Source organism: Apodemus sylvaticus, chromosome 1, assembly GCF_947179515.1.
Source record: "Apodemus sylvaticus chromosome 1, mApoSyl1.1, whole genome shotgun sequence".
Classification (NCBI taxonomy): domain Eukaryota; kingdom Metazoa; phylum Chordata; class Mammalia; order Rodentia; family Muridae; genus Apodemus; species Apodemus sylvaticus.
The window spans coordinates 40,903,846-40,928,347 of NC_067472.1; the positions used below are offsets into that span (position 1 = coordinate 40,903,846).

At 43.0% G+C, this 24,502-nt stretch overlaps 1 protein-coding gene across 3 annotated transcripts in view; it reads left to right on the forward strand.

Annotated features, from left to right (window-relative positions):
• The window catches only part of Gda (guanine deaminase), a 680,631-nt gene that overhangs the window by 567,046 nt on the left and 89,083 nt on the right, over positions 1-24,502 (forward strand). The window contains exon 1 of one of the 3 annotated variants that reach the window (XM_052188342.1): positions 22,109-22,442. The exons of 1 other annotated variant lie outside the window; for it this stretch is intronic. In XM_052188342.1, the coding sequence (XP_052044302.1) occupies positions 22,320-22,442 (123 nt within the window). In that variant the 5' untranslated portion in view covers positions 22,109-22,319. Of the gene's footprint in view, positions 1-22,108; positions 22,443-24,502 lie in introns of those variants that run through there. One more of the 3 variants, XM_052188349.1, reaches the window with a different exon arrangement.

A 24,502-nucleotide genomic window follows, 5' to 3' on the forward strand; every position in this document is an offset into this window, starting at 1 on the left:
TTTAGATGTTCCCTTCTGTTCTGTAATCATTTCCCTCCTCCCAAGGCAGTTTATCTTTCTCATTTCTCCACTTTAAAGAGCACATCCCGGGTCTTTTTTCTCCTTTTGTTTTTCTGTGTGTCATTATAAAGCAGACATTGCACACTTTCTTAGTATAATGAGAGAGTGTCAGACAACTTCTTGTACTCAATGAATCTGATTAGGCAGAATAACACCCAGGGACAGTGCAAAGCCTGTGTCTTAGTTAGAGTTTTCATGTTGTGAAGAGACACCGTGACCAAGTCATCTCTTATAAAGGACAACATTTAATGGGGCTAGCTTTCAGGTTCTGAGGTTCAGTCTATCATCATCATGGCAGGACGTATGGAAGCATCTGGGCAAACATGATGCTTGAGGAGCCAATAGTTCTACATCTTGATCCAAAGGCAGCTAAGAAGAGGCCCTCTTCTGTACTGGGTGGAACTTAAGCATAAGATCTCAAAGTCCACCCCACAGTGACACACTTCCTTCAACAAGGCCACACCCACTCCAACAGGCCACACCTCCTAATAGAACCACTTCCCTTAGGCCGAGACTATTCAAATCACTACAACCAGTGAGGATAGATCTAAAAGTCTACAGTTATGCTAAGGTTAGAACATCTGGGATGTAGCAAGCCACAGTCATCAGGAGAAGGAAGCAAGGACAAGATTTACTAGGCCATGCTCAAAATACCAACATTCAGCCACAGGGTTGGGGGTGAGGATGCCTCTGTAGACTGTGGTGGTGGGGATCCACTAATGTCCTTAAATTCTGTTTGTCAGTTGTTCACAGACTTAAGAGCTACTGACAACACTACCAAGGAAGAGTAAAATGTCAAATAGCAGAGTAGTTGTTTGTGTGTGTGTGTGTGTGTGTGTGTGTGTGTGAGAGAGAGAGAGAGAGAGAGAGAGAGAGAGAGAGAGAGAGAGAGATCACATTTTATAAAATGCAAGAATCTGTGAATTGTAAATATACTATTATTTGGTGTTACTATGAAAGAAAGAAAAACTGCTACTGTGTAAGCCATAAAATGCTGCTGGTCACAATTTACCATAAATGGCAGCAATGATAAAATATCAATGTGTGTGGAATTTCAGAAGTGAATACTTTAGAAGGAATTAAAGAAAACTTCTGAAAAGAGAGCAGAAGGGAAGTCTTCTTGCGGAGAGTTGTCAACATGGCGAAGGTTTCAGCTCTTCGGCACCTCAGGCAAGTTCTCGGAAGTGCCTGTGCACCCATGATCAGCTCTTTGCTATGTGAGCAAGAAGCTGAGACCAGGCTCTCCGTGCCCTGCTGTCACTGCCAGCTCATGACCCAGCACTGTTTGGTTCTGAGAGATGCAAGATGGCTTTCCCATCTAACTTATGAACCTGCTTATCTCTTACATTTGGCTCCTGTGGTCTAGTTCCTATCTGTGGGAGATATTAAGCCATTTATTAGGAGACTTTGAATCCTAGTGCAATCTTGCCAACAGCTATATGGTTTCATTTGAGCTCCAGGTTTCATTGTTTATGGACTTGGTTACCTGTGACCCACATCCCCAGAGAGAATAGACCACTAATAAGTGGGAAATTATTTTACATCAGAATGGCATGCATGCAATGGTAAAGAAATAAACAGATTAAGTGCAATTTCCTGCCTGCTTCTGGGCCTATTATGACCACATTACCTCTGACATGTTTATGAAGCGCTCTGTTTCTTAATGGATAAAAAGGGGCAAATGTGGTTATTTACATTCTGCATTCTCTTCTGCGCTTCCCAGACTCCTAGCAGCTCAAGCACTGACTTCAGTGGGAGAAATGGCAGTGGCCAGAGCACTCTGGACCAATGCCCTGCTTCTGTTTTCTGAAACATCTTAATTCTCATAGTCAGTTACTTTGCTACTTAGTAGTAATAATGATACTAGCTTTAAAACAACCGTTATTATTTCTGAGTACCTCCCACATACTTAGGCATTTTATATCCATTACCTTCAAAGCAGTAACAGAAGCCAGATAGTATTATTCATTTCCAATATTGTTACATAATATGAGAAATATATAACAATAATATAATTAGTGCGGATGAATTACTTTCTTTAATATTTTGACAACTCCTTGAGGGCATTCTTTACAAGTTTTTTTTTTTTGCAGGGTGTTATAATTTTTATTTTTATTGGAAATAATTTTTCAATTTTATAATTTATAATTATATATATAATTTTTCAATTATATTTTCAAATAATATATTCTGATCACTGTTTCCCCTTTTTCAAATCCTCCCAGATCCTTCCCACCTCTCTACCCACACCAGTCCATGTCACCTTTCTCAGATTTACTTTAAAAATCAAGGTCTCACTATATAGTTCTAGCTGGCCCAGGACTCACTATGTAGATCAAGCTGACCTTCAACTCAAAGAGCCCCGCCCACCTCTGCCTCCTAAGTGCTGGGAACAAAGGCATGCACCACTACATCTAGCCATGAGAGTCATCTCATACAAATTCAAGACTATCTACCACATCACAAAGCAACGCAATCATAGTGAACCACAGTTCACTATATTCTTTACCAGTTTTTGAGCCAGTTCTAACCTCTCACAGGAGTCTGGTAGGACAGGTTGCCCTACAATGGCTTTCTGCAGGCAGGAGTTGAGCCTGATTTCACATTTTGGCCTATGCTCCAAGCTTATTCTTAGTTTGAGACACAAGGCATTAAAAACAAAACAGTGGAAATCAATACAATCAAACCTATTTAAGTATGCTTCAGACATTGAGTGGGTCTCTCTGTAGTTCCTTTCTAATGTGTCTGAAATAGACCGTTACCTGGCAATGAGAGACGGGGGAAATTGGCTCCAATTGTTTCCTAAGAAAATTATTCTTGCTCTCAACAGAACAAGTCTTGAGCAAAGCAGCAAATCATGAGGGAGAGCTGGGACCTGCAGGGACTGCCTGGATCCTTCTGGGCAGTGTGACCCTGACTCTACATCTAGACCCCTGATTCCCCAGACCTCTGGAATGATTGGCACCCTGCTAATTCTAGACCAAGTCAGAACATGTTTGTGTTGAATCATACAAATGAGTCATTGAGGAAAAATTATTGGAGGAGACCAACCTAGCTCATGGTATCTGTGGCAGTACGTTTGCCATGTGATATAGTATAGACTCAGTCTTATACAGACAGTGTCATTAGGGTCCCAGAGTATCTAAGATGACTGACCACAATTCATTCTACAGAAGATTCAAACTGCTGGGCATTTGGTTGATTATAAGGAATGGTAAATGCCCCCAACCAGACTTCCTCTCTGTTAGTAAAATCTGTGTGATGAACCAAATGTTGGTCAAAGTGTTTTCTACTAACTAAGAAAGCCAGGCAAGGGGGCAAGAAAGGTGGGGCAGAAAGAACTGAATGTTTAAAGGCAAAGGTTAGATCAGACTGGGGCCAGGCCTCTCCATCTTGTTCACAAGAAGGGATCAGGTGAATTTTTAAGCTAGGACATTTCTCCTCTGGAAATTTCCTGTTCTGTTTGTGGTGACTTGTGCTTGCCGGACTAGGTCGGATAAGCACTGATGGTACTGCCCCAGCTTCCGCCTCCCACACCACAAGACACTGACCAGACACTGAACAGCAGACACAGCCCAGAGTCATGACATGCCTTTAGTCCAGCAGCATTCACAGTAAGAAGTGATTGACCATCTTTCTGAAATATGACACCAAGTGATTTTCTTTTATTCATTGTGAGGGAATAGCAGTGATGTTAAGGTAATAAAGAAAAGAAAAAGGTATGGAAGAGGAAAAGACTTCTAAACAGATATGCTTCAGTGTCATTTTGTGTCTTCTTTTATCAAAAGATTGTTTATTGGCTTTGTTGAGACAGGCTCCTGCTGTGCAATCCAGGCTGACCTTAAGCTTGCGGTCCCTCTGCCTCCAAGTGCTGGGATTACAGGTGCATGCCACCACAGTGGGATCTTTGAGTGGTTTTATGTTTGTTTGTTTGTTTGTTTGTTTCTTACAAAATAGATACAGTCAGTGAAGCTAAAGCTAAGCCCACCTCATACTTATACCTCAGTGCACTTAAGTGTACCTTTTTTAAAAAAATGAGATCTAATATTCGGTTTACCAAATCTGATCATTTAGAATGTTGCATAAGCCCACACAACTGCTAGAGGCAGAGACAAACTCTGAGTGTGCTCCTCTTAACTGTCCTTTCTCTCTGCAGGTGACTCTTCTATAATCTTGTTGACATTTACCAAATAATAAGAGGGTGCTGAGAGAGAGAGAGAGAGAGAGAGAGAGAGAGAGAGAGAGAGAGAGAGAGAGAGGAGAGAGGAGAGAGAAGAGAGAGAGGAGGGAGGGAGGGAGGGAGAGAGAGGAGAAAGAGAGGAGAGAGAAGAGAAGAGAAGAGAAGAGAAGAGGAGAGAGAGAGAGAGAGAGAGAGAGAGAGAGGAAAGAAAGAGGACAGAGGACAGAGAGATCTGTTTGAGACTGAGACATTAGTAGGGGCAAGTGAACCAAACCCCTGGGGATCCCCAAGGGCAAAACCAAGGAAGGGTACAGAGAGGACCACATTGCAAATCTCTATTTACACAACCCTCATTCATCTGACTGGCAGCTTTCACGTTAGGCTCGATTGGGTTTGCTACTTCAACCATGTTGGCTTGTAAACACCCTTGGTTTTATCGTCTTCGATACATGAGAGAAAAACAGGATGGAAAAGAGGGTCTGGAGACTTTTAGTTAGCGCAGACCTTTGGGAAATTCATGATTTTGTTCCATATTTATCAAACTGTAGATGAGATATGCAGCATGCCTAGCCCAGAGGACACGGAGATGAATAACAAACACGGCCTGCGCTTTTAAGGACTCATAGTCCAATAGAGGCGGCTTTAATCATGCAATTGCAATTCTGGAGAGTATAATCCGTGATCCAAACACATTTAAAATGCAGTGATGAAGTAGAGAGGAGAGTGCAGTCCTAGGGGACCAGAAAGAACGGGCTTACAGAGAAGATGCTTTATGAGTTAGAGGAATCAGCATGGTGCGGCTGTCCCAAACTGAGTGGCAGTTTAGAATCACCCAAAGAGCTACAAAGTGAGAACACCAGGCACCAAGTGATAAGATTATTATGCCCAGGCAATGTTGAGGCTGGTAAGAGAGATAAAAACTGTTTGGATACTGAAACAAGCATATATTAGCAGATGCTTAGGGATGGCATTATGTGGCAGATGTCACTAAAGTGCCTTGGGAAAATAAGACAGAACCCAGGAACATGAGGAAAGTTTTAGAGTTAAGTGCTCTGTAGTGTGTGTTGAGTTGTCAAGGGTATAGAGTCTTAACTAGACAGGTAATGTGGGGGAAATGGTCTAGGGAGATGATAGAGGCTGCCAAACAAGCTTCTGGTCGTTCTAACAGCAGTCTTTCCCACTTCCTGCCTTAGTCAGGGTTTCCATTACTATGAAGATACCCAATGGCCAAAGCAACTCTTTATAAAGGAAACCATTTAATTGAGGTTAGCTTACAGTCTCAGAGATTCAGTCCATTATCATCATGGTGGGAAGAGTAGCAGCTTGTAGGTAGACATAGTGCTGGAGGAACTGAGAACTCTATACCTCGATCTGAAGGCAGACAAGAGGAGTCTTTCTTCTGCAGGCAGCTAGAAGAAGGGGCCCAAAGTCCATCTCCAGAGTTACACACTTCCTCCAACAGGACCACACCTATTCCAACAAGGACACGCCTCCTAAGAGTGCCACTTCCCATGGGCCAAACATTCAAACACAGAAGTCTATGGGGGCCAAACCTATTCAAACCACTACACCTCCTATACTATTTACAACAATCTCCTTAGAATTTCACAATACCCCTGACATCCCAAACTGTTCTTGCTGTCATGACACTAACTTTATTGTTCCTAGCTAGTCATTTTGAGTGTCTTCCTATAAAGGTGTCTTCCCACCTGTGGAAATGGCCTTTTTCTAAGTCTGCTGCAAAGCCTAATGACTGTAAATAAATCTCTAAAGGCTAGTATGTTTTGCTGCAGTTTCTTGCCCTTTAAGGCAAGGGTCAGAGAACTGTATGCCTATAAGCCAATTATGGCTACCACATTTATAGAGGTAGAGTCTTACTGGAACACAGCCATACTTGTTCATTCAAGTATTACCTATGGTTGCATTCAAAGTCAAGATAAGTAGTTTCTGTGACCTCCAAAGCTATGTGTTCCTGAGATAATGGAATTTAACCCTATGTGTTCCAGTTTTCTCAGCACGTCATAATCATTTGTAACACATCTTAAAATGACTAATAAGCTCCCCTGTGTTTGGTAGATGCTGTGATGTGCTACCCCAAATATTCTTATTTCCCCAACCGTCAAAAGATGAGTATCTGTCAGCCTTCTGCCATGTTGGAAGAGAGCTTCATTAAAGCTCGTGATCCTTCCTGGGTTGTCCCACTAAGGACTGCATATCTTAGCATGTGTATAAAGCTTTGGCTTCCTAGCTTTAGGTACCAAGACCTGCGAGGCTTGTTAAGTCATACAAGCAACAACTAAGACAATGTATAGGTCTGTTGCCAAGGCAACAGCCACCGCATACCCAGAATTCCATAGCCCACCTTTACCTGTAACAACGTCATCACCCATATATAACCAGGCAGCGTTTCTCCCCCGTCCTCTTTTCTTTTCTCTCTTTCTCTCCTTCCTTCCTGCCCGCTACCCCTTCCCTATCTTAAATAAAGTCCCACATGGAACTGTTTGGCCTGGTGTATGTCATTGCGGCCCATGTCTCCACTGCATCCCTGTGGCTCGCAGTGCAGACAGGACATTTTGCACAGAAACCAACACTAGCCCTTGACTCAGATCACTCCTGAAGAGCCATCTTTAACATCTTGGCTCCCTGCGGTTATGACAGCCCAGGCTTTCCCTGAGCCTCTCTTGTCTCTTCCTCACTCACAGCCTCCACAAGAGTAAATTCCCAGTGTACTTCCTGCTAAGCATCCTGCATAGGAAGCTCCTTCTCCGGGGTGCTCCCACCTGTGACAGCAGGCACTAAGATCAGTCTGTGAGAGCAGACACTGAGTGACACCTCAAAACTAATAGCAGTTCCAGGGCTACCCAGGCAGCTGTGCAATTGTTAATGCTGTCACCAGTGTTGCCTTGGGATGTATGTCCGTGGAAGGAAACGAGGCCAGTCAGACATTTGAGAAGGGGGAGCTATACAAATAAAAAAAAAAAAAAAAAAAAAAAAAAAAAAAAAAAAAAAAAAAAAACAACAGTGGAACAAACTTTAAGCATTCTGTTCCACAGCTGCTCTGGGGAAAGTGTGCAGAGCTCTGTCCTCTATAAGATACCACTTTCCCAACCAATCACCAGGTCAAAAAATGGCAGTTAAATAATAAAAATAATTCTTCCAAAAATATATCGTGACTGTTTAAAAAAAAAGGGAAAAAGAATTACATTGCCCCTAGTCCTATTTTAAGACTAAGTAATGGAGAATACGCCTGGGGCTGGATTCCAAGGAACCCAACTAAGGGGAAGGAAAGATAAATTTGGATAAGAGGGAGGGCCAAAAGGAGAGCAGTCTCCCAGGACACAGGATATAATAATGTCCCAACGGAAACGTGAGAGAGGTCTGAGCATGCCGTAGGAGCATGCTTACAAGCAGGGAAAAGGTATGCCCACACGGGATGAGGTCGGAGTAACGGATAATTGACAGGTAGCATTGTGCAGTCAACAGGGAACAATCTCTTTGACATCTCCCATTGTGACAGTGAATAGCAAGTGTGGTAGCCTTCCCCTGCATTTGATATTATATCATTCTGAGGACTTCCAAGCTAGTCAAGTGAATTCTGCTACAGAGCCACAGAGATATTCCCAGCCCACTGAGGGTTCTCTGGCTCTTGGTAGTAACCATTCTTAGTAGCCCCATCTTTCCCAACCCCAACTCCATTATGAACGATCCTTGTACCTAACTGAGGTGTCCCGTATTTGGTTTCCTTTTTGAGTCCTGGTAATGCAGAGTGATGTCTGCACCTGACCAGGCCTTCGGGCCAATCATCTGTGGGGGGAAAAATCATAGCAGAGCCAGAAGGGAGGTAAATGAGTGTCCATGCTGATCTATGGCTCTCTGATAACAAGAAGCAGATTTTGCTTACAAAGCAATCAGTGAGTTCTCTGCTCCTGGCTCACTCTCTATCGTGTATTGATTTACAGGTTCCAGCATATCAACTGTGTCATTCTGTACATTCACATTTCAAAGATCAACAGAATGGTTTTGATATGATGTGGACATATCTGTGGGAACTTGCTCTTAGGATTATATGACTGTGCTTGTATATAGACTATCTGAGTGGCCTCAAGTTATAGAACAATTATCCTACAACCATTTGCTTTTAAATTCCAAGGTGGTCCTTCATCCTCATTTTTCTTAGGCAGAACAGATGTTCACTCTAGTTACAATAGAAGGAGCCGTAGGAAATGTTATAGCAGCAAGTACAGGCTTCTCATCAACATCACAAACGATGCTAGAGACTTCATACCAATAAAACATAGCTGTGACTCTGTAAATGGGTCCAAAGTAGCCATGTCATGGGATGTGGTGGTACATTTATGCAAGGTTCAGGGTGTGTGGGCTGGGGCCTTCTGTGAGGACTGAGGTCAGCTTATGATCCTATTCTGAGATGATTTGTGATATCACAGGAGTGTGCTAATGTCATATTTCAATGTTCAGTAGTCTGGTTTAGGGTTACAGATTTAACTGTCCCCTTTTCTTCTGTAGTGTGTGAGAACTATCACATAGCTGTCTTTTGGTGCTGAAACACTGATCACAGAAAAAAAAGCCAAGAGTATCTTGAAAATGAAAATGGCCTTAGACTACTGGTCAAAAGCCCAGCGTTCTTAAAGAATTAATGTTGTGACTTTGGGCATGACAATATTGATCCCAGTTCCTTTATCCATGACAGGTAAGGCACTATGAGCATAAACATATAATTCTGAAGGCTCTCGGGAACCTCACTGAGCTTTAGGCATTCCTATTACTATTAGACTGTTAGTGTAGGCATGCACACTTTTCTAGAACAGTGGTTCTCAACATGCCTAATGCTGAGGCGCTTTAATACAATTCCTGATGTCGTGCTGACCACCAACCATAAAACTATTTTGTTGCTACTTCATAACTGCAAATTTGCCACTGTTATGAACTGCAAGGTAAATATTTTTTGAGACAGAGGTTTGCTGAAAGGGTTGCAGCCCACAGGTCAAGAAATGTTGCTTTAAAACATCATGAAGGAGAGACTGTATGGGGCAGAGCCGCTCACCTCATGGAAATTGAGATGATGGGGAAAGGAGAGGGAGAGAAAAGAGGAAGAGAGGGAGGAAGGAAAGATGGAGGGAGGGAGAGCTACTGATTTTCCTCAAACACATGCCCCCAGTGACTTCCAAGCACATATGAACCTATCATTGGATTAGCTTCCCTTACTGAACTCCCTCATAATCCAATCATATCATTAGCTTCACCAGCTGAGGACCAAGCCTTCAGCATGAGTATTTAGGTTGGCTGCCTCATATCTAAACCATGGCATCCAGAGCCGCTCAAATTCACCTTATATTCTACAAGTCACTCACATCCAAATGGGTACAACTTGAAATGCAGTCTTGAGAAGCCTTTAGCTCAATACAGGACACAAAGGGCACAGTTCTTGGCCCCGGAAAACTGATAGGAGGCTCTTTTTCCAAGACTATGACAGAAAGAATCCCAATGGTGGATTGACTTTAAAATCCTTTATATGAACATTTTTAGCTCCATCATTCTCTAAGATGGCATGGTCCTCACAGCTCAAAGATCATTAGACCATCAATAGTCTGTAGCTGAGGATCTATAGCTCCATAGCCCCTTGACAAGGCTTCCTCAGTATCATCTGGACTACTGCTTATGAAAGGGCTGTCCTTCACTTCAGAGCACGCTTAGCAGCATCCCTGGCCTCTGTCAACCAGAAGCTAATTGTAACTCCCACTAGTGACAATCAAAAATATTTCTAGACACTGTCAAGATTCCTCTGGGGAGCAGAACCACTCTCAATTGAAGTCACTACTGCAGATCTATCTCTGTCTATGTAACCAATCTCCTAAGATAAACAATCAATAGGGAATTTATTAAATATTTATATTTTAAGCAATACAAACTCATCACTGTCCTTGGTGAGTCTTTTTTTTTTTTTTAAGTCTATTGAGTCTATTAATGCAGCATGCCAAGTACTGCATTAAGTTCTGTTGTTAAAGGAGAAAAAGCCATTCAAGTACAGAGGATGCCAGGATGGGAGGGAGGGACGGCGGCAGAGGGGAAGGGATATTCCTTGTAGCTCCACATGTGCCTGTCCATTTTCAGCATTGTCTTGGGAGCGTTTTAAGTGTGGAAGTCACAATTTTTGATTCCCAAAGACTAGCAGATTGCCCAGAATACAGAAAAGTGTTTGCTGATGAAATCTATGAGAAGGGAAAATGATGGGAAGTGCAGTTGTCCACAACAACACAAAATGAACACATTTGGTTGGCTGGGGGAAAGTAGACTCTCTATAGAGAATGTTTCCCTGCATCTTGTTTTGTCTTTCTACAAATTTGACTGAATATAGTTTCTATATGCATGCACCTTCATGCTAACACATACAACCATATCTAGTCTTAGGGACTACACATGGCCTACCATTCTTCCGTAAAACACGTTACCTTATGGTTAATAGGGAAAGTTTCAGTGGTGAGAAGCGATGAAAGCAGAGGTATTTGATGTGGCTCATTCAAATCAGGCATCTGGTGTAACCACTCAGTTAAATGCAAACTTCCTGGATTTTATATGCAGTTTGAATATAGTGAGAGAAAGAGATGAAGATTGTAATGATTAACAATAGATACAGATTGACAAGTTGACATTTTTATACTATATGTTTTAGGGCATTAAGTATTACTCTATAGACGTATCACAGTGGGGAATAATTCTGTTCCCAGAAGACACGGGTTTTAGAGAGCTCTACACAAATGGGTCATCTACATCACCTGTTCCCTCAAAACTCAAGAACATCACAGAAGAGGGAGTGGCAGGAATGGGAGGAAGGCTCTGAAATGCTGACCTCTGAACGCGACACAATGTTGCAAATATGAATCCTCAACAGCCATGGTTACCTGCACAGTATCAAAATGTCAAATATATATATATATATATATATAAACATTTCAGAGATTGAATAAAAATATAAAAACAACAACAACAAAACAAAACAGAGAAAAAATGACCACATTAAAATTTCCGTTCACAGAAAGTACTTAGGACACGGAAATGTCAGGGTCTACATCTAAGCTGCTGAGAACAAGCCTTTCGACCAAATGCATGCAGTTTTGTCTGAGATACACACTGAGGAAGTCTCCAAATGACCTTTAGGAGTCACTTCATTCACTGCTCTTGACTCTTCAGCAGGGATTTGCTCATAGTCGTTATTTGTTATGCAAAGCATAGCACGTTGCATTACACTTTGTAGACCAAAAATTCCATATCCTGAGAGATAAGAAGAAAGTCTCATAATTATTTTGTGTGTTCTAAGAGTTCCATCATACTTTATCAACATTTATGCTCATTTTATTTCTTACTGTGCAGGTCATTAAGCCAACAACCATGAGCAGAGAACCCTGCACCCACCACACCCTAATAAACATTTGCTGGGTTTGGTACCCAGTATCCACTCACCTTCAGAACACAGTATTCATGTTCATCTGGGGTATCACTCCCTTCTTGCTTTCATTCCCTGTACCCCAACCTCGACTGAGAACCGGAACTTATAATCAGGCCACTGTATCACTGTGCATATTGGCCTGCTGATCAAAGATTAATTTTTTTGGACTAAATATGTAGTCTGATTGAGGCTAGTAACGTGATGGCTAAAATAACCATTCATATGCAAACACACACATACACATAGACACATACATGTATGCATACATACACATAAGCAAGCACCCCTCACACATATGCAAATACACACACATATACATATATATACACATATACATATATATATATATATGTATATACACACACACATATAAACACACACACACTCTCTGACACACAAAACCTTGGGATTGTCAGAAGTCAACTGCTTCATTTTTCCCCTTTACTTGACTTGGACAGATCATGGTGCTGAGGCTTCCATTTTGAATCTGTGAGGAAAAAAGAGGCCAGAGAATGAAGTCATGGTGGGGAGGAAATGGGAAGAGAGGGAGGGAGAAAAAAAGAAGCAAAGGGAGAGATAAATAATAGGAGAGGGATCAGGGAGGAGGGGCAGGGAGGGAGACAAGGACACAGAGAGAGACAGGGAGAAGGAGACAGGCACAGAGAGCTGCAGCTATGCATTGGAGATGCACCAGACCTGGTGCAGCATGTAGTGACCGGGCGGGCGCACTGGCCTGTGGAGTCAGTGTATTCCCATCTCCACGTCGTCCGCAGAGCTTGGGCTCACTCTCTGAGACTCTCAGTTGTGTAGGATTCCCCAGGCATAATGATACATTCCTACTTCACCAGCATATTGTAGCAGTACTACATGCACTGTGGCTATTTAAATATTCCAGAGGGATAATGAACCCTTTGATTTGGAGTTTCGGTGCAGCTAAAACCACATTAATTCATCTGCACTTTCCTGAGCCTTTCCACTATCACGTGCCATTTCACAACACTTCTAAAAACTTACACCAAACTTCAAAAAGCAACAACTAAAATTTCCTTTCAGAGATGTTTTCTCCTTTTCATTAAAATTAGATTAATGACTTTGAAGCTTTCTGTGGAAGAATCATCTCTAAATGACACTAAAAACCCAACCTGTAGAAATAGTCCAAAAAAGAAGTCTTGACATTCATTTATAGTCATCCAGATATGTTTAGTTTTATTTTTACTAAGAAATATTGCTGGAATTCCTCAGATCTTTTCTTTTTCTTTATCCAGATCATCATGTTGTTGGTCCGTCTTCATGTTCCTTATTCATTTCCTACCTTCCTATGCCAAGGGGGCACTAAATGAACAGTTTCTACGGTGACAGCGGGGTTTGGCTTTCTGCTAGGCTGAGGGCCCAATTCAGTGTGGTTTCTAAGAGTATGAAGTTCAAGGGGAAACTCCAAGGCCTGACACTATTACTGATGCTATGGTGGGCTCACAGACAGGAGCCCAGCATGGCTGCCCCTGAGAGGCCCAACCAGCAGCTGAAAGGGTCAGATGCAGATATTTAGATCCAACCAATGGACAGAAGCTGGTGAACCCTGTGGTCGAATTAGGGAAAGGCTGGAAGAAGCTGAGGAGGAGGGCAACCCCATAGGAAGACCAGCAGTCTCAATTAACCTGGACCCCTGAAATTTCTCAGATACTGGCAGCATACACCCGCTGATATAAGGCCCCCAACACATATACAGCAGAGGACTGCCTGGTCTGGCCTCAGTGAGAAAAGATGCACCTAACCCTTGAGAGTCTTGAGGCCCCAGGGAGTGGAGAGGTCTGGTGGAGTGGGGGTGGAGGGGTGGGGACATCTTGGAGATGGAGGAGGAGGAATGGGATAAGGAACTGTCAGAGGGTGCACTGGGAGGGTGAAAATGACTGGACTGAAAAAAAAGATTAAGGAATAATAATAATAATAATAATGCGAAGTTCAGATGCATATATGAAGCAATTCAGCATGTCGACCATCACAGCTTGCAGCTGGCTGAGGATTTTCCTCCTTTGGAATTGTTTTTAAAAGAATGACCTATGTGGCTAAGCTAGTCAATGCTTGAGTCTTCCTGACCTTTCTCTGCTGTCTCAAACCTTAGCACCTGAGAGCATTGGTGCCATCCTGAAGCATTTAGCAGTCAGTGTGGCACAGTGGAAGTATATGCGTTCTTCTTCTATTTTAAGGCAGGAAGATACACAACCAGAACTTTCTCCTTCCCCCCCCCCCCCCCCCGTTCCCTGCAAAAAAATGTAAGAAACCATGCTAGTAACTTCCCTAGCCTACTTCAAAGTATATGGAACTAGTGTCCAGAATGTTGCAGAGGATTATCCAATGAATTCGGATGTTCCCTAGGGCATTTCTAACATCTCACATGGCTTTAATAAAATCTTCCAACCAGTGATAGATTACGAAAGTCAAATAAGATATTGGCTGTTCCTATTGTCTGAATTGATCACGTGAACTCAACAGGATACTGGACAGTTTATGCTGGCCAGGGCTCTGACTGGGACAAATCACTTATGCAACCAATGTTTTGAATGCCTATTTTATCTATTTTGTGTTACCTTCTTTTAGACAACATGCTCTTGAAACATAGTGTCCATGCCAGAAAAAAGGGAATGGGGGGAGGGTCTTGGAAGGGAAGACGTGTGTGGAGACAGTGGTGGTGTGCGAACTCCAGTCTTGCAGGTACAGAGTTCATCTGCCTAGCACACAAATGACTTTTCTAAGTAGCACTGGTCAGTGGCTGAGCTGGAGTGGAGATGCAATGATACTATTTGTCATTTTCTCTTTGGAAAAATATTAAAAAGATATATAGTCTGCGTCTGCATTTCTGTCAATAAGTCCCTTCAGCACTAGTCAAGTTCATGTTACTTAGAATTTGGTATGTGACATTTCAGAGATCGTGCCATTCACCAGGTATACTGTGCTATGGTGACACTAAGAAGCCATTCATGTTCCTTGTGGAGCTGGCACAAGAAAGCAAGGCTAATGGACATTCAGCACAGACAAGAAAATATCTAGGGCACACAGGGTGTGACCAGAGCGTGGTGCCCTGGGCAGGGAGGCCCAGTAAAGGCCTCCTGGACAAGATGTTTATGTATTTGCTTTATTGTTTCACAGAAATCAGCAAGGTGCAGGTTGGGCCACATCCCTCCTAGCAGTTTGTAAACAAGTGAGATGCAGACATATCTACTGTCATATAAAGTAATGGGGGAAGGGCTTGAGAGTCTTTTTAAAAGATGGATAGGTAAACCTGGACTCCCAACTTCAAAACTGGAAAATCGTGAGCATTTATGATTTGCTCTTCATCAAAGCTTCCCACTCAGAAGAATACAGCTTTAAAAGGAATCCATTTATCCCATCTCAGATTTTTTGGTGTATCTTTTCTTTCCCCCTTAACGCATAACGAGCTTGTCAGAGTTTCCATGGTGAACACAGGGCGCCATGGAAACTGATAGATTTAGCTACACTAAAAGAATAAATAAAATAGGCAGGCATTTACTTGACTGTGCGGTGACAACTCTCCTAGATGGGAGGGGAGAAGCAGCTGGCATGTAACCCGCTTGCCCTTCTCAATCTGTGCTTCATGAAAACATGAATTATTCTTATCGGACCCTGCTACTGACCTGTGCTGACAGCCATTCTCCTTGAGACTCACTGGTCACACGTTGCCTTCCCTTCCATCTGGTTAGCTTTGTGTCACCAGTAACCATTAGAAATGTGGTACAGTGTGAAACCTGGAGATGATACAACACACGACACTGACCAAGGGAACTTCTCCTGAACCTAACGTGCAATTCCCCCAGCCGACCACAGCAGGTCTATGTGGGAGAAAAATCAGAGTCAAGACCTAGGTCTGTTCTCTGCTAACTAGCTAGGGAACTCCAGTTTCCTCTGTAAACTGTTTAACACAGTTTTGTTATTTCACAGGCCTGTTGTGAGACCGAGGAGGGGATAGTGGATGGTAAACCTTTGCAAACATCAGGCTCCAGCTAGCAAGAGGGAGTTGCAGGGATAATCAGACAGCCAGCTGTCACATTGATCATGCTTCAATCTAGTACTTTGCCTTGATATTCTGAAGGCTTGGAATGCACTTAAACCAACCAGCATTTGAGAATTTGGTGGAGGGGGGTACTTCTGGCTCCAAATAAATTAAGGAGAACTTTGATCTTGAGAAATGAAGCATTTGAGTTTCTTATGTGTTCCAGATATTGAGTACAGAAACGCAATCATTCCAGAGTAATACTCAACATCTAAGAGAGCAGGGATATACAGATGCCCTGGGGGAGAGAAGAGTGGGGTGGATAGGTGAGTGGCAGCTCTTAAGGGTGTAGAGTCACGAGACACACAGGAAGGATGCCAGCGGGTAAAAGGCTACAAAAAGCAGAGGAAATATGAACAGGGCAGATGATGACCTGTGGCAGAAGGAAGGGAAATGAGTCTGAAGAAGGGACCAGGGGCTACCCCAGGAATGTTCCCTACAAAGAAAGAGGGAACATCTCTTTTTTCTGAAAGAAAGTGAGATGCCGTGCTGTCTTAGTTAGGTTTCTATTGTAGTAATACAACACCAAGGCAAAGAGCAGCTTGGGGAGTAAAGGGTTTATTTCAGCTTATGGTTTGACATCACAGTCCTTTGTCAAAGAGAGTCAGGGCTGGAACCTGACAGCAGGAACTGAACAGAAGCCATGGGAGAAGATGGCTTGCTGGCTTGTTCTCTGTGGTTCGCTCAATTTGCTTTTCTTGTACATCCCAAGTGCTCAGGCCATTGATAGTGGGCTGGGTTGGGCTGGGCCCTCCCACATAAATCACTGATTTAAAAAAGAATGTCAAATAGACCCACATACAGGCCAATTTGGTAATGCCATTTTCCCCAGTTTAGGTTCCTGCTTCCCAAATGACTCTCACCTATGTCAAATTAACATAAAAAACCAGCACAGGGACTCAGACCATGGAGATACTGTGCTCTGAAGGCAATTAGAATAGGATTTTTTATACTCCGTATTCCTTCTTCTGATCCTCAGTATCCTGGAGAATTTTTTTTTTTCCGTCAGGGACACCAGGATGAGATCCAAAATTGCAGGGAGCCCTCAAGTGTGAGGGTGGAGAGTCAGAAGTGAGTGGGAAGATCACGACTTCTGGGCTGGCTTTTGGGTTTATAATCCTGAGCCTGTGTGCCAACAAGTTGCCTGTGAATAGAATGGAACCCTGCCTTGCTCAAAGTAGCTAACACTTAACTCTTTTTTGTAAGATGCTAACTCACATACCTCAGGGGCCCGTGCCATTCCTCTGACTAGGATTTACTGTACATAAAACTACCTAATGTTTAGCCATTCTAGAAGCACATAATAAGAGTATAAATGAGCATCACCAAAATTATATATGGATTCCATTATCTCAACAAAGCAATTTCCATTATTCTGATAGTGATTCTAGTTGCCCATAGCTTTTCATGAATGGAATTATAGCACAGATACCATTTTATAAACTTAACATGGAATTAAGTTTCAAGTGTGGTTACAGAGTATTTTGGTTGGCCTTGAGCGGGGAGTTCAAGGGACCCTCCTATCTTGGCTTCTTAGTAGCTAAGATCTCAGGCTTGAGTCCTTGTGCCCAGCTACAGTGTATACGATGTGATAATTCACAAATCTAGTCTTCTCAGTTGTTAGAACTGAGGATGCTTTCATTGAAAAACTGATTAACTGTATCTGTTTTAGGGTACAAGTGCCATTGTTGGAAACATTTAAGCCACCTTCAAACTAAATCCAGACATTCTCTGCTTCTGTCCAGTTGAGGTTTGTGTTTACACAAGCTTGGGGTAAGAAAATGTTTCCAGAGTATTAGATAATGAGACTCAAGGAGGACGGCTGGCCTGCAGAGTTAAGAGAAAGCAATGATGAAATAGCTGAAGTGTCCCAAGAAGTAGGCATAAAGGGTGCAGCTCGGAGTAGGACTCCAGCTCCTGAATCTGGAGTCACTGGCAGTGTGCAGCCAACTTCAAGTGCTCGGGACCGAGTTTTCTCAAATCTTGAGATGTTAGAGGTCAAAACCAGGCAAGGCTGGTGTCAGTCAGGATGAGCTGGTAAGTGTAGACCTTGGTGGAGGGGAAGTGAAAGGGTTGAGTACGGAAAGAATGAATCATTCATACATGAGCCAGGATTGTGTCATAAAAACGTCACTTCCAAGGAAACCAGCTGATTATGCAATAAGGCCTCACCCTTTATATCGGAGTCTGCTTACAGGAAAAGAAAAGTACACATAGTCATTTAATACATGTGCAGGGAACACGAGTCAAACATTGGACAGTTCCTTTATCCTTCTGGCATTTCTGTTCTGTATACCAGTGCACAAACATATAGACAGTAGAAATGGAAATAAATTATGAGGCGTGGAAAATCTCTTTTCAGGTTGTTGTTCAGGGGAATCCAAGAGGCTCCCATAAAATAGAAATAATACAGGCTATTGTATTCTTTCTGGTGGCCTCCAAGAGCTGAAGTTAAGTCCCTGTTGCTAAGGCCACTACAGAATTCAGCCACTGGAGTTGGAAGAATCAAGCTGGAATTAACCTGGAGGCCTCTTGAAGGACTGGCTTTCAGAATACCAGAAGGTGCTGTGCAAGTTGCCAAGGAAGAAATCTCAATCATCAGTCCTATCCAGCTGTGTTGACTAGTGAGATCTTTGGTCCAGGGAGTGGCTTTATTAGGAGGTGTGGCCTTGTTGGAGTAGGCGTGGCCTTGTTGGGGTGGGCGTGGCCTTGTTGGAGGAAGTTTGTTGTTGCAGAAACTGCTCTGTATGATCCTGGTGAGTGTGCATGTGGTTCTGCACCTGCACAAGAGCTCAAGATTTACAAATGAAAGACACGCACGTGCAACCTGTATAGTTAAAATGTCTTGATTAGCTCAATAGCTAGGCCGTTCTTGACCCCGCATGGCTGACTCACTCCCCTCCGATATTTCTGAGTTAATACTTGATAAATCTATGTTTCACCTTCGCTATCTGAGACCCGCTTTCTCAGATTCTTACAGGACCTTCACCCTTTTCTGCGTGGTCTATCTCCTTTGCTCTCCTGATGGTGGAATCCCTTTCTTGTCTCTGCATTTCTTGCTAAGGAATCCTAAAAGTCCCACATCTATCCCCTCTGCCTAGTCACCGGCCTCTGGCTCTTCAATGACCAGTCCAAAAAAAAAAAAAAATCAGTTGTTGGCAGGGTCCTGCAGCAGACGTGCGAATTCCTGTGTAAGCGCAAATCAAATCCCCCAACAGTGTGTCACTGTGAGGGTGGGTGTTGAGACCCTCCTCTTAGCTGCCTGGATGTTGATCTTTTCCAGGCTGCATTCTGATCAAGAAATCTCAGCCAGAGTTAGATTTTTGATCTGACCTAGACAAGTACTCATTGCTGGGGAGGCCACATACCCTAGAGGAGAACCTACTATTGCCACTCTATCAAGCCAGTAAAATTTCAAACATTCTAAAATCTTACCTTCATATCTGCCAATGGCTGGCTGTGGTATCCATATGGTGGGTAAAACAAGGCAGGTCATTGGGGGTCGGTATTTAGAGTTACTGACCAGATGAATCCAGATACTACAGGGGCTGCTGCTAAAGGTAGCCAGTGATTAAAGAAGCTGCTCAGCAGACTTTTTAACTGAGGGAACAAAGCTTAATTTACTGGAGCTGACACTCTCTGTGTGGCCAGTGGAAAACAATTTATGAACTCTCTTAATTCCTTGGGGCCTGTAAGAAAGAGAAGGAAAGAGAGAAAATTCACATGTCACACACACACACACACACACACACACAAACACACACACACACATACACGCGCGCACACACGCACACACACATACAAACACACACACACACACGCGCGCGCACACACACACGTACACACATGCACACACACACACACACATGCACACACACACACACACACACCCCGAATGGATGAAACAACAGTTAGAGTTCAGTAACTTCATACACATAAATATACATGCATACACACACACACACACATGCATACAAACACGCATACAAACATGCATACAGACCTATAGATAGACATATACATATTCACACATGCATGGTTGGAGCAAAGTTCCAGGGGGTAGGCTCCAAGTGTTCCACACATACGTGCATAATACACACAATTGATGGATGGAAGGAACAGTATCAACTCCCATTCACGCAAACTTTATACACACTCATAGTTGGTGGATGGGGGAAACTACGTTCCAGCTATACCACACTTTATTCTTCCTTCCATAGCTTATATATCCCAGAAAAATCTTTCAAGCAGTATACAATTATAATGTGATTGCATTTTAGTTTTCTTCTAATAAATGACTATGAAAAACAACATGCTTTCCAATACCTATACAAGAAATACTATTACTTATAGAGGTAAAGAAAACCCAAGTGCATTCATAACCAAGCAACTTGCTATAGATTAACAAAGTGTAAGCAAGCAAGATACTTTTTCTCAGCCAGTTCCTCTTTCTGGCATTTTGGCGTTACAGAGAAAGAAGTAATTATTTTATTATTTATCTTTAAAAGTAATCTTGTAATTTATCTTGTAAAAGTAATCTTAAAAGAATCATATAGCTAAAGTTTTTTTTTTTTTAACAAAAGTCAGTCATATCCACCTTAAATCCTCAAAATGTATGTCTATTCATCAGCAATTCTTGATAACATCACATCAGGAAGCCGAGGGCAAAGTGCGTATAAGAAATCAGTTGTGACCAGTCCAGCCTCAGTGAGAGTCACAGCAGCCAGTGGTGCCACTGTTCTTGTTCCCTGACCTTACAAGGTCCCTAGCTTAACTGATAAGAACGTGACTTTCTGAGTTTCATATTGTCCTAGGTTGTTTTTTTTTTTTTTTTTTTAATCAGAGCCAGTAGTAAAATCATCTCAACTTAGCTTCACTAACAACTTTATTTTTCAAAAATTATTTTAAGGGTGGTAGTCATTGTTGACAATCTATGTCTCTAAATTCTTCTCTAGGGTGGTGATAGAATCACAATGTGCTACATGTACACATACATAAAAGTGTTGCTTAAGTCCATTTCGTGTTGCTCATAAGGATCTGTTTATAGAGGTAGCCATTTGGTACTTACTAGATATCTAATTACAGGGCTCATCCCCGAAGATTCAGCACTCATTAATTGCCTGTAGCAATTCATCTAGAGGATTTCCCCGCTACCAAGCCTGACTGTCAGCTAATCTTAGTGTTCAGGTGTCGAATAGGCTACTATATTGTTGAGATCACATGGTGCAGTTTTCCTGAATATAGAAGACACAATCTTGAAGCACACATCTTACTCCTTTGGTAGGGTGGGGGGGGGGGAATTAAGAGGAAGAGTGGTTTAGTGAGTAAATATGATCAAAATGCATTGTAAAAATTATCAAAGAAATAAAATATTAACATTAAAAAGGAATGGTAACAAACAAATGGAAAAATTGCATTCTTAAGGATATGACCTGTGAAGTAGCAGAAGAATGGATTCCTAGAATGGGAACTTCTGGGTAGGGGACAGCTAGCTCTTGGTCAGGGACAGTCACTGCATGGAGTTACTACTTAAGGCAGAGCAATGAAGAGAGACTGCCCCGTTTAGAGTCAGAGGAAGCATATTGCTGTGGGGGAGCAGCAGAGGAAACTTGAGATCCACACTTTGAAGATACCCGGAAAGTCCTGCCTGCAGGACCTGACTACAGGAGCCCAGGCTTTTGTGTGGAGAGGGAGGAGCCTGAGGCTGTTATGTGGCGAGGGAACCTGGACAGCTTTTGAAGTGACTTGGCCAATGTTCTGATTTCATGAAAGGAATTGAAGACCTCAGACAGGTAGTTTGCAGATGGTCTCTAGATTCCTACCCTTGTACTTAAGCTCCCAGCTCCTAGGTACTTCATTTTTTTCCTCTTGTACAACTGAAAAAAAAATCAAATTATTTACCTCAGGCACAAGAAAAGTTAGTGGGTGGGCAAAAGGACTAAAATATTGACCCCTCGGTGGAAGAGAGGGACTTTGAGATCTAGATTAACCCCTGGTGGTGGAGATCCCTGTAAAGTTCCATGTAAGTCAAGCTTCCCCGGCAAAGAATGAACTCATGTTCTGCATCTCTCAGATGCAGAAAGGAAAGGAAATTAGCCACAAGGTGTACAGCTCCAAGAGACCTTTCACCTGTTGCCACGTTTGTGCAAGTTCAGAATCTGGTTGGTGCTCAAGTTGAGGGGATGAACGGCCCTAGAAGTATAGAAGGCTCAGAGAAGACACTGAAGGTGTGCAATGAAAGCAAGTCAGAGTGGCTAGATTACGATTACTCAAGGAGTTAACACATCCAAAACCAACGCAGGGGTGGGGAGGAAAACCACACCCCACTGGAGCTGGAGCCAACTCGCAAGAGAAAAATCCTATTGGCATCCAGGAGGCAGGGAGCCAGCCCCTGGGCGCGGCCTGCAGGGGGCAGGCGATCGCCTGGGTAAGCTGGGGGGCAGGACAAGCCCCAAGAACCCCCAGTTCCCGCTCCGCAGCCTCAGGGACCGCTCTGCGCCCGCTCGGTGCGCCCTCCTTGGCCAGTGAACTCGCGCTGCCCCGCTGCTGCCATGTGTGCGGCTCGGACGCCGCAGCTGGCGCTCATCTTCCGAGGGACTTTCGTCCACTCCACCTGGACCTGCCCCATGGAGGTGCTTCGAGATCACCTCCTCGGCGTGAGCGACAGCGGCAAAGTGAGTGGGCACCGGGTCCCCGCACCGCGGACAGGTGGAGGGACCCTGGCGAGGCACTGCGCATTCGGGGTTCGCTCCTGTAGGGCGAGCACGGTGGCTCCAGAGTTGAACTTTAGCGTTTGGCTTTTAGGGAAGGCAGACTGCCTGGTCACTAGGTTTGTAGCCTGGCTAGGGCGGGATGACATCCCAGAAGCCTGGAACAGTAGAGTACTCACATAGCACTGTAGGCATCCCTAGAAAAGGTGACTGAATTTCTTGCGACAGAGCTGATCAGGGTGGGGTGGGGATCATTTGATTAGTGTTGTTTGTTGAATTTATCAGGTAGAATAAGCAAAAACATCTGGTTTCATTCACAGGCTCATTCATCTGACAATGCATTAACATTACGTGCTACACAAGTTTAATGCTGGAAGGGACAGAACTGTAGAATCTCTCTGTGTCTCTGTCTGTCTCTTTCTCTCTCTCTTTCACACACGCACACACACACACACACACACACACACAGCCATTTGAATCAAAACAAGCTGTTTCATTTTAAGGTTCAAAATGTCTTCTGTGATTATAGATTTTATACCCTCCCCCTAAAATTAGATTTCCACAAGTGTCTTATGATGCCTGACACTTCTTTGTCCACACAGATGGTGACTATGTACATTAGTAACATCCTGGTCAGTTTGATAAGTGAAGTCATTTCATTTTGGGGGAGGAATGGGATTTTTAATTATTTTACTTAATTATTTATTTATTTAATTATTTCTCAAAGTATACCAGTTTGTGGTCTGCCAAGTTGAAGACACTGTCTTAGATTTGGGAGTAACCAAATCTGATATTCTTAAAGATTTTTGAAAACATTTGTGTGTGTGTGTGTGTGTGTGTGTGTGTGTGCATCCTGGAGGTAACATGTGTGGTCAGAAAGCAGCGTATTCTCTCTGTTGGTTCTCTCCTTAATCAACATGGATTCCAGGGACCGAACTTAGGTCCTCAGGCATGGTGACAAGTACCTTAGCATGTTGAGCCACCACACAGGCTCCCAATCTTGTTTCCTTGTGGGACTTGATTTTTGTTGTTGTTGTTGGTACATTGGGAAGCACAATGGTGCGTTGCCAAGGTGATAACATTCTCAGAGCTCACCTAATGGAGTGACTTCACTAAACCTGGAGACCTGCATGCATATTCATTCCACACATGGGGTTATGATCCTCAGCTTCTGTGAATTCCTGCCTGTGTAATTCCCAAGAAACCAAATACAGACACTGACAGGCTGGTGTCAGAGAGGAGATGCTAGTTTGGCCATAGAAACTTTTCAGCTCACAGCTTTCTCTTTGGAATTAATCTCCCATTCCATCAATTCTAATAGAGTAACTGATGCAAGAGTATATTTGGGGGCATGATGGAAATAAGTAAGAAAAGGAAGTAAGTTATCAGAAAATTAATCTTTCCTTGAGTTTATACTGAAGAATAAGTGTGTCCTGAACATGCAATTAGTGGTTGAGTCAGAGAGCCTATTCCTCTGGGAGCATGCTGAGACTCTCAGTTTGCAGAGTGTGCCATTCCTGCATGAGACAAAATTAACCATGAATTGGCCACAGAGGTTGCCTAGTCAAGATATAGAGCTGAAACTTCCCTTTGTCACTGGATTGATTGTTAGCTATTGCTCTCCTTCTGCATGTAAGACAATAAGTTGCCCCTTCCCTGGGCTTAAAGAGAGAAGATGTTGTATGTCTTTCCGTATTTGATTTCCCTCATGTTAAAATAGAGAATGCTTTACCTTTAGGGTTGCTGAGATAAACTGGTTATTTTCATATTTATTTAAACCCTTGAAGATACTTGAGAACTAGTCTATCCTTGAAGTGAATGAGTTAATACTTGAGACCAGTAGTTGCCTCTGAATTTTACTGAGCTTTTTAAAGCTAGTGTCAGGACATAGATTGGGGTTGTTTGAGAGTATCTAGAAACACTTGTGAAAATCATGGCTCCTGGACAGAATCCTCAGAGAACTTAAATGCATACGCCTTGGGCAAAGTCTTACAGGCATCTCTGAAGACTCAGGCAAAGCAATG